The sequence below is a fragment of the Lepidothrix coronata genome, unplaced genomic scaffold (assembly GCF_001604755.1).
Source record: "Lepidothrix coronata isolate B3197 unplaced genomic scaffold, Lepidothrix_coronata-1.0 Scaffold11, whole genome shotgun sequence".
NCBI classification, from domain to species: Eukaryota; Metazoa; Chordata; class Aves; order Passeriformes; family Pipridae; genus Lepidothrix; species Lepidothrix coronata.
In genome coordinates, this window is record NW_016690191.1 from 7,388,228 (window position 1) to 7,403,465 (window position 15,238).

The 15,238-nt window shown below is 36.0% G+C and overlaps 1 protein-coding gene across 2 annotated transcripts in view; it reads right to left on the reverse strand.

Moving 5' to 3' along the window:
- TRPM7 (transient receptor potential cation channel subfamily M member 7) overlaps window positions 1-15,238 on the reverse strand; it is a 54,029-nt gene that overhangs the window by 24,383 nt on the left and 14,408 nt on the right. For both annotated transcript variants that reach the window (XR_001873141.1, XM_017804970.1), the window contains exons 2-12: window positions 9,782-9,861; window positions 8,484-8,522; window positions 7,819-8,017; window positions 5,967-6,180; window positions 5,273-5,397; window positions 4,490-4,661; window positions 3,451-3,625; window positions 2,731-2,854; window positions 2,057-2,129; window positions 1,667-1,767; window positions 654-788 (exon numbers count right to left, since the gene is read on the reverse strand). Coding sequence is in view for 1 of the 2 variants with exons in the window: in XM_017804970.1 (XP_017660459.1) it covers window positions 654-788; window positions 1,667-1,767; window positions 2,057-2,129; window positions 2,731-2,854; window positions 3,451-3,625; window positions 4,490-4,661; window positions 5,273-5,397; window positions 5,967-6,180; window positions 7,819-8,017; window positions 8,484-8,522; window positions 9,782-9,861 (1,437 nt within the window). In the remaining variant the exon portion in view is untranslated. The remainder of the gene's footprint in view (window positions 1-653; window positions 789-1,666; window positions 1,768-2,056; window positions 2,130-2,730; window positions 2,855-3,450; window positions 3,626-4,489; window positions 4,662-5,272; window positions 5,398-5,966; window positions 6,181-7,818; window positions 8,018-8,483; window positions 8,523-9,781; window positions 9,862-15,238) is intronic.

Below are 15,238 nucleotides of genomic sequence, written 5' to 3' on the forward strand. Positions count from 1 at the left end.
AACACTGGATTATTTATTTTTAAAATTAATTATTTAATTTATTTAATTAAATAATTGAATTTAATTATTTAATTACTTGTTTAAAAATAATTAAAAATACAGTTAATAAAAAAACCTTATCACATGGGCTCCTTTACAGAGCTCTATTGGCTAAAGAATTAATTCTTTTTTCTTTCTTTTTCTTTGGCAAAAGCAGAAAACGGGACTGTCAATGCAAGCCTAAGCCATATTTGTGTACCATGCATTAGTACATGTGTACTACTACATTAGCTAATTTTTGGTGGAATACTCAAGTGTTAGGCAAAACTACCTTGAAATTCTTAAATCAACACCTAGAGCAACAAAATTTTTCTAAGTAATATTTACAATTATGCAGGTTCACAAATTAAACTATTTTTACAACTATTGTGATAATGTTAACTGCTATAGACAGAATTCATTCTATGAAGCCCTACAGATCCCACATTTTGTGCACAAGTTTCACCCATCTGCCTTTCTCTTGTTCTCTGCTGTGAGGAGGGTTTACACATTTCATGAGTTCCACAACAGGGCTGTAACACACCTTCAGACTGGTGCACACAACCCAGTATCCACCATGCTGAGCAACTAAAAAACTGTTCTAAAAGTAGCTTAAAAAGCAATCATTTACTTACTGTGTTATACAGTTCTTCCAGCCTGGGAATTGTAAGAAATTTGTGCATGCTTACTCCATTTTCAATCAGAAGTTTCACAAATGCAACTCTATCCATCACAAGAGCATCCAACATAGCCTGTTCCAGGGAGCCAACCTACAACAAATAAGTAACAAGGTAGAGCCTGGAGAGAGCCAGTAAAACAGGGCATCACAAAAGTGCACTTAGATAATGTGTCAACCTCATTCATTTAGAGAGCTGTAGAAACCTTACATGTCTATAAAGGTGTCACCTTTGGTTCAGAATATCCCCTGAATTTCACCCAGTTGCAAGATGAGAGAATATTCTGAAGACTTTAACTGTTTCAGAGGTATCTCCTAGTGAGACAGTACATGGGACTAAGTAGACATTTGGTTTAACATGATTAAGCTGTTCTCACAGATTGAGATTGCATAAAACACAGAGATATAACACACTTAAAGCACAATTTGCTTTGAAGACAAATGGCTGGAACCACCATTTCAGTCAATAAGCCTTACAGTACATACTTCTGACTGCACACTCAATAAGTTTGTGTTTTATTTTTACAGTAAAAAGGGGAAAAGGCAAGAGCCACCATGCAGTTTTTAAACTAATTTTCAAACTGCAAGAAACAGACATTTTGTCCCTGCCTCAAAAGACACTCCCAGTGTCCCAATAGTGCATTTTAGTAGATGCTGCTTAATAACTTTCCATGATCATGCAGCTGCAAGGAATAAAGAGCATCTGACTAACATGAATTCAGCTTCCACCTTTTGTAATGTCTTTGCTCTGCTAGTTATTCAGGAGACTTAGCACATTTCTAAAATTTTTGAACCATTTTCAAATACATAACAGCAAAACAGCTGTAAGACTATGCAGTGTACACAAATAAGTGTGTCAGTATTCTACAGTCTCTCTACAAAAGTCAAAAGATTCATTCTTTACAGTAAATTGTGCTTCTCTTTTAGAAATCATCATAATTATAATTTTGCTTAATCCAGACCATTACATACCAGCCATTGTTGCCCATAAACAAAAACGTGATTTTTGGCTATGTCAACTCTGTCCCACGCAAGTGTAAGAACAAGCTGGTCAAATGCAGATGCATTCGTGCCTTTAGAAGCAAACACATTGAAGAAAATATAAAATTAATTAAAATACAAGCTAATAAACATTCTTGCTTCCTAAAAAGACCAAATCAAGCAATCCTCTACGAAGTTATACACCATATTTTATCATTTATGTCACATTATGCTATTATGCAATGAGAAAACACAATAAATACTTTTTTTGTTTAAAAACTAAAGATTCCTACTGGCTATAGTGTTGTATAAATAATCCATCATATACAGACTAAACAATAATAGCTGGAGGTTCCAAATGCTCTTAAAATTAAGTCTCACCTTTTAACAAAGCTGTAAGTATTGCAACATCAATGTCCTGGTGTTCATCTGACCCAATATGAAAAACTGTAATCTGTCCAAAAGGGAAAAATGAGGAAAACATATTTTGAAGTTATTTTCGGGCAAAGGTGATTAGCTCCAGTCTTTTTTAATCTATTTCAATTCCTGACATAAAAGACACCTTGTCTTTGATGCAATTTAAGCCTGCTACGCTTGATTTAAGCATTTAGCACGCACTCTTTTGTTTTGTTTTCCTAACTGGGTGTCACACAAGACAATCCATTACAGGTAAAGGCAGAGCACAAATCCTTCACACTCTTCAATCAATTTGAACATCTCTTCCTACTGTGATTACAATACTCTCTTGTCTATAACACAGGATCCTGTTTACCTCTCCAGTTCATTCTAGGTCGAGATTAACCTGCCAGCAAACATGTTTAGCTGAATATGGTAATTTTAAACCAATATAATATGATGTCTAAATGAGACATCAGTCCCTGAACTACATATAAAACTCTATGAGGTGATTTTGTCTAAAACATGCAGAGATAGTACACTTTTGTTAGTAGTCATAACTAAAAGTACAAAAAAAAAGAAACAAAAAATCATATCATATCATATATCCATAAATGCATCCACCTTGCATAGAAAACTTTATGGCAAGATCTACTTACAAGTTCTTTTTTTTTCATGCATTCCATCAGTGTCTGAAACAAATGAACTGCTTCACTTTGACCAAAGTTAAATGTCTTTTTGATGGTTGAAATGATTTCAGGCTCAGCACCCTCAGGAACATTCCTGAGATTGAAACAAACAAACAGGAAAGCAATTGTTTTATACATGAACAGAAAGAACAACAACTCATTTAATTAGTTTCAACATGCCTATTCAGAGTCCTACTATCTATAAGATTATCACTGTTTCTGTGGCAAAACCTTGGGTAACCTTTAGAAAGTATAGGTTGCTTAATCTACGATTTTCTGCTACTGCCTCATAAAAGTAACTCAGCTCTCTCTCCCTTTCCTTCCCTTATTGAATTCTGAGATACCATCGACAAAAAGATTTTGACACTTCGCTGAATAATCTGCTTGTGATCTTACCATGGGCAAAGCTGTTTGGTTTACAGCTACATCAGACCCCTGCCTCCTGTCTGAGGCAGCCCCTGCAACAAGGACCCAGTATGTTTAAGGATTTATGCAAGGCTGACAACTAACTAAAAGTCACTAAGTATTGTGAAGCCTGACCACATCCCTCTTATTATTTGAAATGACAGTTGAAATAGCCAAGTGTTTTCTGCACTAAACAGAAAAGGCTCTTGCACAAATTCATTAGGAAATGATCTCAAAACCCACCTGTGTATGACAGATAGTTTGGCTGGCAGTGCTGGGACTTACCCTCCCTCCTCTGTTTGCTTGTGAACATAGGCCAGTATGTCTGCAGCTCGACCAGTTCCTTCACACACCACCACCGGCACCGGGGGACTTTCCTGAAGGAAGTCTAAAACTGTGAGGATGACATTGGGGCCCCCTTCGAACACAAGTGCCACCACAGGCACACCTTGACCAATTCCTGGAAAGTTGCAAATAAGTAATGAAAACCAGACAATGTTGTAGGTGTATAGGGAATGCTAAGATCAATTTTACACATTTAATAAATCAAGTTTGCCCCTTTCATTGAATAAAAATTAAAGTGCTGCCTGCCAGACGTGAACTGTTGTTAATACGTGGTTTCAAGCACTGTTTATACTTCGGGCTGGGAGGAAAGCACTGCAAAGCTGGTAAATACAATGGAATACAGTCTACAGAACAGAGGAGATTCTTCACAGAAATATTCACGAACTAAGGCAGAAAATTGAAAAATTTTTCTTTTGGAACTCCTCCTCTAACTTCCCCCAAATAGTTTGACAAGGACATACAATACATATGACAATACATATATCACTTGAATATGGGTACACAGAAACCCTCTACTGATGGGAAACATTGCGAAAGCAAGCATTCCTAGAAGAGTCAAACGTGTTGCTCCATAATTGGGAAGACACCCAAAAATAAGTCATGGCTTCTTTGCACAAACAGATGACGTTTTACAAACTCAATTGCCCCATTGTGCAACTGCAAGTGAATGGTATCAAAACCATTAATCAATCAGACCAGGAAGGTCTGACAACATACCAAGACCTGAACTGACTTACACTTGCTTTATCAAAGTAAATAGACAACCTTATTCAAAAGACTCTCCTCACTGGTCCCAGAGAAACCATAAATCTACCAGCGATCTCCAGGGTCCAAAGCTGCTGTTGAAATTTGTAAATTCAGACTTGAAACATAAACAAAAGACTTAATTTTTCTACTTTGTCATTCAGATGTTTGGTGCCAAGTACCTTTTTCATTGAAGCACAGTAACACTCAACCCTCAGGCAGCAGAATTACTTACTTGCATGGATCCGTTGCAAATTAATGGTTTTTTCCAGTTCTCTTCGCAACTTAACTTCTGCTCCATACTTTCCAACTGTTCCATCATCCACCAGAATGAAATGGGAATGGAGGTTATTTAGGACGTTTAGTTTACTTAATGGATTTAACAAGGTTTGATATGGAGCAACCACCTAAGTATAAGCACACAACAATATATTTTACTTGTGAAGATTCATACTTGTTTCTGTGAAACTTAACTTTTTGTCTAGACACGAGGACTGGTGGCTCAACGAGAAGCACTGACACATAAAAACCTGCCTTGGGTCAGGATACACCAACAGCTGTAGCTCTGAACTTTGTGCAGGGAAGCAGATAATTATTTCACTAAAGGAAGCTGTTCTGAGGGATAACAGAAAAAAGATCCATTAAAAAGATGTTTTGGGGAAAACTTGTTTGCTCTGGCAAACTAGCACTGAAGACTCCACATCAAAATTTTTCAACTTAACATCCTCTCTAAATGTGAATTGTCTGTAATACTTTAACATTTTTGTAATTTGAGTCAGTATCAGTAGGGGAGAAAAAAAAAGGATTAAATACTTAAGAACAAGCTCCTCCTGTAGCACATTTACATTTTGCAACTTGTTTATACGTAATGATCTTGCATAAGTCACAGGTGTCAGTGTATCTTCACAGAAAAGCAAGTATTCCAATGATGCAAAGCAGGGAAAAAAACATGCTTGAGCAGATTTGTCAAAAAATACATGGGGTGAATCGTTATTTCAGTTAGGTAATTCATCCTTACATCTCTTCCAACAAGGTCATTTCTGTTTTCAATCACTCCCCACGGAGCAATCCCAATAGTGCAAATCTTTCGAGATGATCTGGAAGCATGTTCTCTTAGAGCATCCCCAACATGTTTTGCAACACCTGTTTGTGCATAAAAAGATCATATGTATTGAATGCTGCACCTTACTAAGAAGTACAACTGTTTTATTTAGGTAACTGGACCTTTAACTGTTTTATTTTGGTAATTGGGCCTTTAAGGATTCGGGCACTTATTTGACACACCACCAAAGAAAAAACACCATACAACATCTACTAGGAGGAAACAAAATAATTCAACAAAATAAAGATTAGCCTAGTAAGAAATAGAGAGTTACAGTACATTATTGTACTTGTTTTTAATCACATTAAGTTTTTCCTCTTGTGGTTTCAAAACCAAAACCTAGAAAACAAACAACCAAACCAAAAAAAAAACCCACCAAAACCGAAAACAAAGCCCAAAAACCAACACCTCCCCAATATTTTATTTCTCCTTGCAAAACAAAACAGCAGCCCACTTCCAACTACACATGCTCAAAATTTATTTTAATTTCACCTGATCAAACTCACTCAAATTTACTTTGCTTTAAGAGGAAGCTATGCATCCATTAAATCTTTTGGCTCTTATAAACCATAATCCGGTTAACTGTGCACATTCTTTAGGAGTTCTTTACCTGTGTTCACTCCTCCAGTTATAATCCAGGCTCCTGTTGTCACTGCAGCTTTGATAAGACCTTTGCCAAGCAACTGTTTGATGCGTGGGTGAAGTTCGAATTTCTGCATGCCCCCATGTACAGATATAACAAGCTTTGGCAACTCCATCTGCCATTCTTTAAGCATAAGTTGCAGAATAGCTTCAGGTTTGGTGTCATATGACAGTCGCACATACTGCAGGCACAAGAAGAGAGTTAAAAGGTTCCAACATGTGAAAAGAAGAACCAGGGCATATTTCAGGATATATTATCCTATTCCTGGCTATGGAAAATGTAATTCACTTTCTCAAAACACAGCAGATGCAATAAATGAACAAGCTTCCTTCAAGTCCTCTACAGTCAAGGACAAGACAGTAAAGAGTTTGGAAAGCAAGTTTTGGACAAGGCACGACTACAAAAAGATCCTGGTATTCCATCCTACTGGCACAGGGACTTGGAAAAAAGAGTCTTTATGAGAGCACTGGATGATCTCTAAATTAGACGAAATTCAGAAGCGTTTATAAAAGTTCTGCTGGGGAGAGGCTTTCATGTCCCCTGCAAAGACTTTTTCAGACAGTTGCTTGGTTTTCCTCCCCTGTTCCTGGTGGGAAGAAAACCTACATTTTTTAATAGAAAACTTCAAAACCGGTAGCTTTTTAACTCGCCATCTTTAACAGCATAAGATTAAGTAGATTAGTTGATTAGCTAAAATACTGCCACATCTTCAATACAAGCTATTCAATAGAGGAGGGGATAGTGTGCAGAAATTAAACCCTTCCTGAATCAAGTTCTAAATAAAAAACCACCACTACTCCATTTAACTGGTTTGAGCAACCCCACTTGCACTCTGCAGAAGGAGTGTGGGCAGCTGCTATTTCTGTGCACCTAGAAAAGGGTTCACAGCAATTTTAAGCTATACTAAGAGTACAGAGGAACCCATACACTGCTATTACCAACATGAAAGAACTCTGCTAAGGGCCCTTCCCATTTCAGAGATGATCTGACTTAAAGCACTGGACTGTCCTTGGGGGTTCTGCATAAACAACACAGCTCCCTCAAAAGCACTTCAGTTCTGCCACAGGAGCCACACTGTACAAGAACCCCTCGTAGCCTATAATTGCATAAGCATTAAATAACTTCTACCACAACTAAAAATCCTTCACAAAATGGCTGTGAAGAATCTGTCAGAATTTCCACTTTTTTAGCCTCTCCAGTACATGTGCACTTGGGAATTAAGAATTGGTTTCCAAAATTTTGATTTATTGGTATCCTTGCTTTTAACTAACCTCCTCTCCCCAAAAACTTAGTTATTCTGTTCAGTACAGCTATGTTTTAATGACTGTCAAAAATCTCATAAAGAAGCATATTCTACATCTGTCCTTAATTTTAAATAAATTTTTTTCAGATTTTGAAAATTATGACTAGAGGGTTAAGATAGCAGATATTACTTAACAGGTCCTATAAAAATGTAAGAGTGTTGTTATGCTGTATTTTCATGAAGTCTGAAATGGTAACACTTAGTTCTTAATGCAATGTTTTGCTGAAGTGTTTATGAATTCTTATTACCATTCGCAATTTGAAGGTAAGGCTGTACTTGAATACAACTAATTCTGATAGATCTGAGCAACTTTAGTCACGAAAAACTAATTTTAACAAATGAAAATCGGAAAGAATTCAGATCACAACAAAAAATACTAGCACAGAAGAAGGAACTGGCTTGTCACAAAATGGGTGATAATACTTCAGCCTACAATTTCAGAAGTGAGGCATCCAGAATATCAACACAGTTAGAGTAACAAAAAAAAATACAAAAACAACAGAATGTCATACGTGCCTTAGCCCTGTAAGAATGAGATCCCCCTTGAAAGTTGATGACACCGTAAGCATCAGTAGGGGTTTGTTCCGTATGTTTTTCCACTGACCACTCCTCTATTTCCTGGTTACTGTTTTCACCCAGCTTCACATCCGAGTATTTCATAGCCAGACTCGCAGTAAAACAAGCGTGTTGTCTGACCAAGCGGCCACAGCAGCACCTGCACCCAACCACACCATGTACAACACTTTAGTAAATCCTATTATTAGAAAATAAAAGAAAGGAACTTCTTTTGTCTATAACAGAAACAGAATAGATTTAGAAAGCAAAGATTCTAAATATTAGAAAAACCTCTTTTCCAGAGCAAGCCTTGTCGCCATAAATATTTATGGAAATAGGTAATTACAATACATATTATTATGCAAATTATTGAAGCTCACTGAGATAGCAAGCTGGAGGCCAGAAAAAACTGATTCTTTGAAGTCAAATAATTTATATAATATTCACAAATTTGTGATCTACATATTGCAGATAGTTCTTTAAACATTAGTTAAATTTATTTTATATCTAACCTTTCACCAACTTGTCATTCATAATATCGATCAAAACTTCTAAAAACCCTATTATGAAAGTACTTATTTAATGGAAAAATATTCATAAATATTTTAATTAGAAAGAACTCTTACCTGACAAGTTGCTGACAAATCTGACATCCTGGAAGGCATCTGTAAGAAATATTGAAAGATGTGAGTTAAGTTCAGCTTCAATTTCAAGGGCAGGGGAAGGAGGGACACGGATGGGATGGGATGGGATGGGACACATGACCACTCAGACCACTGTGTGCTTACAGAAAGATTGTTGAACAAAAGAAAACTCCAATAAATGGAAAACATGATGCCTAAATTTGTCCATTTTCAACATGGTAACTTGTCTGTATTTTATACAGTAGTGTCTTTCCATACAGTTCATTATGTAATTTCTCTCATCTTCCATATTAAACATTTTCCATGTTTTCCTGCTAACAGCTTTCTTAACATCTAAAATTAGCATAGCAGATAAATTTGTATCGCTGCTTTCATAAGCAGCTGTTAACCAATTATGGTTAAGAGCCAGCATGCAAAAGTGTACAAATAGAGATGTCAGACAGAAGTCTTCAGTTTTACTCAGACGTTGTGCATAAACGATTTTTAAATTTTGTCCGCTGTAGAAGTTACACTGCTATTAATCATTTATGCTTTTTACACTGACCTGTAGCTTTAGGTCTTCTCTAAAAATTACTAAATTATAAGTGTCTATACTAAAAGCTAAATATCATCAACACATACCAAATAATCCTGTCTACATTTGATTAATTGATGCATAACTCAGAAACAACAGTGAGCAATTCACCAAAAACAGGAGGTGATTTTTAGAAGCTGAAGGGCAGAACCTGGTGGGAAAGTTTTAAAGTCCCTTGTAAGCTACAAACAGGTTAAAGTAATAGGGCAAGTGCTGAAGACCATTTTGTTCCTTGTTAAACGCTCTGGAAATTTTAACAGCTTCCTAATTACTTGGTTTGCATTTGCAAATTTTCCATGTTCTACAATCATGGCTATAAATTCTAAAAGCTTCTCATGTCACATGGTTTCAAGGAACAAGGTGAATTATTTACAAAAACTTAAAATTTCTACAGCATTTCCTTAGTTCTTTTTCTGTTTAAAAACAAAGTTCTTAAATGAAAAATAATACTCTGTCCCAACAGAACAAAAGAGATTCATAAGGGTTTTTTTATGGAAAAGACTGAAATAGAAGTTCTCCCAACCTCAGAAGAAAAGGTTTCTAAGCTGCTCTCAAATATATGAAGCTTAAAAATCCTGATGGCGAAAGCATGAGGATTCATGACAGTATTTCTTACAGACAAAGCAGTTAGTCCAACACTCTTTACAATACTGACTTCTTTAATTTTAAAGAGCAGCAATGGGTTCTTGCATCATTTCACTTTTACCTGTGGGGGTCTTTTGAACTTGGTATAATGTACACACACTCCCTCTTCGTGAAAGTATTTTCTATCCAGGATTTCTGGGACTGAAAAAGAAAAGCATAACAGCGTTATAAAATACAAATCATAAGCCTTTGCAATGAAAAATGCTTCTTAAGGTAACAAGAGCTAGATTGAGGGGTTTGCTGCCTCAAAAACCTTTAAACCACATATGACCCTGTAAGAACATCCCACATATCTCTCCAGAAGTTGAGACAACCAGAATCATTNTAACTTATACACAAATCCCTTAAAATCCAAAGCAATATTTTTCAATGCTAACATTCAAATAGCAAAAACTTTTAATATGCAAATAAAGATGCACAAAAAAATAACATACACTGGTGACCTATCTTGCTAAGAAAAATAATCAGTTAATTTTTTTAAATTAATTGCACTACACTGAGATAACAGTAATTTGATCTTTTTCCCTCTTTAATAAAGTAGAATTTTAATCTTGAAATTGTGGGTAAGGAAGCTTTCTAACAACATTGGCAATCTTTTCTAGTAGCAATAAATAAGTCATAAACTTCTTTCTTCATCAAAATACTTTTCATTTCAGTAAACAAAATTAATTGGCATCTCTGAACTGCATTTTAAGCTTAGACTTGAAACATGCTCTGAAACATGAAATCAAGGATGTTCACTATTTCAAATGCTTCCCTATTCAAATAACTGGACATGAATTTCATTTCAGTTGCTTTAAACAACCACATTAACATTATCTTACATGATAATCTTAAGATTACATGCTAAACAATATCATAATGTACAACATCTACGTCAAGTTTCAGCAATACATTGGGAAAGGAACTCAGACGTGATTTTTAGTAATTAAAACCACGAAAAATCTTGGAATGCTAATTTGCATGTTATGCAATATTGCTTTAAATCCTTATTAAGAATACATTAAAATTACTTCATTGCTAACAGCAACGTTCTACGTTTACATTTTACTTTTAGAAAAATTTGATAAATTTCATACCTGTTTTATTTTACAACAAGGGGAAAAAAACCTGACAGATACTATTCACAGGTCCAAATTTTTAGCTTCCTCCTCTCATAATTTTTCTTAACACTATTAAGCCTTAGCCCTTGTGATGTGAATCCCAGTTCTGGAAGCTGCTTTCTGCTGAGTCCCCACAGTTTAAACGGGTGTTTTTGTACTTCATTTCTTAAAACCGAGCTCTGCTTTAAAGCTGCAGTAGTTTAAGCTCATATGTGAACTCTGCAGATCCTCCAGAATATAAAAAGATAAAGAAGAGTAATTTAATACTTAGATGTTTTAGCCAGCTGGCTAAAACTATACCTTCAAGCAAGCTATCACAGCATAACATGCCAGATGTTAAAATCCAAAGAATATAAACCACAAGCAATTGCGTCAATTGCTCCACACAATATTGTTTTATTATTAAGTGGTGATCAAAGCTGGGGACAAGGAACTCTGGCTCACAATGTGCAACACCACTTTTCATAATAAACAGTTCTGAAAATAAAAAAAATTTTAAAAACCCACAAAACAACCAACGATTCGTTAATTTTCCTCTTAAAGAATGTAGTTTTAACCACTTGTCAAGGATTTCTCTCTATTCTTCAGCAGTGAATATATTTTCAGTACAGCACTGTGCTATTTATGTAGAGGAGGCTCTAAAATGTTATTAAAACATACTTGGAACTTGTCATTTGGTAAAATTAAACTCTCTGCAGAAGCATGCCTGTATGCTAATTAATCTTTATTGCAGGAGATTTTATACGGGATTTGCTAAATACAAACCAAGAAAAGAAGAGAGTAAGTGAGAGACACTTCTCATAAACAGGTAAAAATCACATTAAAACTACGGGCTGTATTGCCCTCCATGTAAATAAGAACTACTATTACATAACGTTCCTGTGATGATCAGAAACAGGAAGATGACATGAGGACACTGTTAAGGATAAATCAGTTGCAGCAATTACCTCAAAGAAATACTTCCTTATCAGCAAAAGATTAAGTTAAAATAGGAGATCAAGGCAGAAGTCCAAAATCAATAGGAGTTATCAGACTGTTTCAGAAAAATTGCCTACTCTTATTAAAGCTTTTCATCATCTGTACAGGACACACAACTCCACCTCTCAAACTCTGCTTCCAGTAATGGGTGACCCCTGATGAGTGCTCTGTTTTCCCAGTGTATTTTTAGAAGGTGTACTTTACACCATAGTTATGGGCAACATGGGTCATTGGCCTTCTAGCAAGAAGCACAAGTAATATCAGCATATAGTGAGCTATTTTACAACTGTTTACTTTCTTTTCTTTCAAAATTGCACTTGTAGGAAAAACCTTAGCTTTCCAAATTCTCTCCTGTGCATTTTCAATCTCTCAAGCTAAATAAAAGTTAAGACGTACAAGAAAAATTTTAATACAATTAATATTATCCAGAACTACCTTCACTTTTTCCTACAGGTGAGTTACCTACAGAAATTTCACCACATTAAGACTTCTTAACAATCAGTGTTGGCAGGACCTCGTCTGCACACAAAATAATCCTTAACTTTTACTTTTTGGAAGGTTTGCTACAGTTCCTACTAACTCCTCATCCCCAAGTGGCTCAGACTTTAAGCTGTAGCTGGTTATGCAAGAGATCTCATTCTGGTTGTACTGACTTCTGAGCAGACACTGTGTCTTTCAGTACTTCTGAAAGAACTTCAAGAAGCAAAAAGCACATAGATTTGATTCAATAATCTAGAAGAGATATGGTCACCCTGGGATCATGATTAAAGGAAATACTTTACACTATTTCAAATAAATAAGTCCTTTCTTAACAGTTTCACAAATGCTGAAATAATTTTAATTGCCATTTGAAACACAACTTACACAAACATTTGCTGAACTACAAGCTTAAGAGAACGTGCCCAACTACTTCCGAGTTCTGGAAGTGTACAAATGTCAAGATAATCCCACAGCCTTTTACAACAGCTGGAAGTTTGACCACAGCCATTTTAGTATTAGCTGGTTTTCATTCAGTAATAGCTTTAGCTCTCCAGTAACAGAAATTACCTAAGTGTACCTGCTCCAGATGCAGATGTTACCTTTGCTGAAATTCATAATGGATAACTTTAGCAAGGCTCTTCGTAGAATGAAACTTTTACCACAAATTATAATTTAAGGGTTTGCATATAGCAGGTTTCACCAAAAAAAAAAAAAAAACAAAGAAAGGAAACAATCAAAGTACAGTATGAGATCAGGTCTCAGGAAAAAAACCAAACAACCACTCCCCCCTTCAGCTCACTTAAGTGTTTGTAAGAGCCTCTCATTCGACACACTAAAAATAAGAAGACAACTAAGTTTAGCAGGCCAGCAATGGGTGCACAATAGTATGGCAAAACCTTATCAAACTATTGTGAAATTTGTCAAGTTTACCTAACAAGCTTGGTCTGAACTGTTTTCTCTACAGAAAGTAAGCCTGCCTGCTCAGCAAGATCTCAAAATGACTCACATGGTTTTCAATTAACAAAAATATGGCAGCTATAAATATATTGTGTAGCTGACCATCCTGAACTTTTTCAGGTACAAAGGGATCCCAGTTTATTCTTTCTATTTTTTGTGATGCTGTATACTGTTGGCAGCTCATTAGTTCCAATATTTACAGTAAGTTACAATATTGTAACAATATTTGTTACAAAACTAAAACCTAACTTATCCCAAATATATCACTCTGCAGCCTGCAACAGTGCACCCCAACCCACAGGTCTGTTGACAGTTTATCAACAAACCTGACCTGCCGAACCAGGAAAACAACCTGGATTAAAAAATAATTTTCCAAACTGTGACTTCTGTGGAAGGCTGACAGTGGAGATTTCAGTTACTGACTGCACAGACCTGAGTTTCAAATTTAGAAGTCATATCACTTTTCTACACCATCTCATATTTCCTCTTTCAAATCTTTGCTTACACCATACAGCAGTTTGATACACGCAATAGTTTTTAAAGGAATAGATCTTCCAATTTTATTTGTCCTTTATGTAAAAATCAATACAGACTCTATATTCTTTCCCCATAGCCTCGAATTTTCCAAAAAGTTTATTTTCCATGTGAACAAAAGAAAATACATGGAAGGTTTCAGCAAGCCTGAAAACAAGAAGACACAGTGAAAACTCTGCAGCAGGAATAGCTGTGCTAGCATGGCCGCAGAGGAGTCCTATCTGTCTAGGTCACAGCCAACAAGATGAATTTCAAAACATTTCTAAGAGACATTCTGTACTAAGAGCGTCCTTTAGCTTGTCTAGTCAAGGAAATGTCCACTGACAATGTTCCAACTCGATGTTACTGCTTCTTATATAACTATACATGCTGCACACACTCTTTTCGTGATTTACCAGAGGATCTCTTATCTGAGAAAGTCACTCCATCAGCCAAACACGTGCTACACCATGGGACTGACCTGTGATCCCTGCCCAGACAACTAACCCCTGGCCAAGCACTGGGCTCCTGCAGCTATAGCTGAAAGGCAGAAATTCCAGACAAACCTCATAAAGCCTCGCACTTTTATGCTCGATACATTGAATAAAACCAAACAAAGCCAAGCAACCGTGATAAATACAACATCCAGTTGAGTTAACGCATATTAAGGAGTTTAGAATTCATAAAGCTTCCTGTGGGAAGAGGCGCCATAAATAAAATGCATGCTAGTTCTCACTGCAAAGATTTCCAGCAGGCACTTCAAACCTTTAAGGCACTGAGCACCACACTCCAGGCAAAGCACCTGGACTTGTTCTTAGCACAGATTAACTGAATGATACTGAAAAAGTGCATCACAGGATGAGCTGAGTAACTAAGCCATTGTGTATGGGTTGGAGAGTTATGTCTCTCTACCAAAGAAAATCCTTCCAATTTTGTATTAAAAAACTAGCAGAGCACAAAACTTAGTTCCTCAAGGAAACATTTATCATTTGAGTAAAGTCTTCAAAACTTCAGCTAGCTTTAAGTAAATAAGCAGATGGGAAGAAAAAAGAAAAAGTTAGGTAGTTTGATGCCATGTATTTGCTAACGTTTGTTTTAAACTCTTGGTTCCAGCAAACCCCAGGCATTTAATTTACTTGCTTTTCCTTCAATTTAGAATTACATATTTCTATAATTTCTGTTTGGGGTTTTTTGTTTTCTTTTGTTTTTTAAAAGGGGGAGGGGGAAACAAGGCATTTAGCCAGCTAGTATTACGAACTATATTTAAAAGACTCTCTGACGAAGAATGAGTGTTGTATGTCCACAGAATGCACAAAACACCTACAGAATTTGTTCCTCAAGCAGTAAGTACACTACAAGTCAATCTCATCAATTTTTTGTACTAACTTCTACAAAAAGTATGGATACGTGCAGTACTAGAAAGACAAATAGGTTCAAATATTGCCACAATGCCAAAAGATATTTATACAGTGCTTTAATGCATCCCT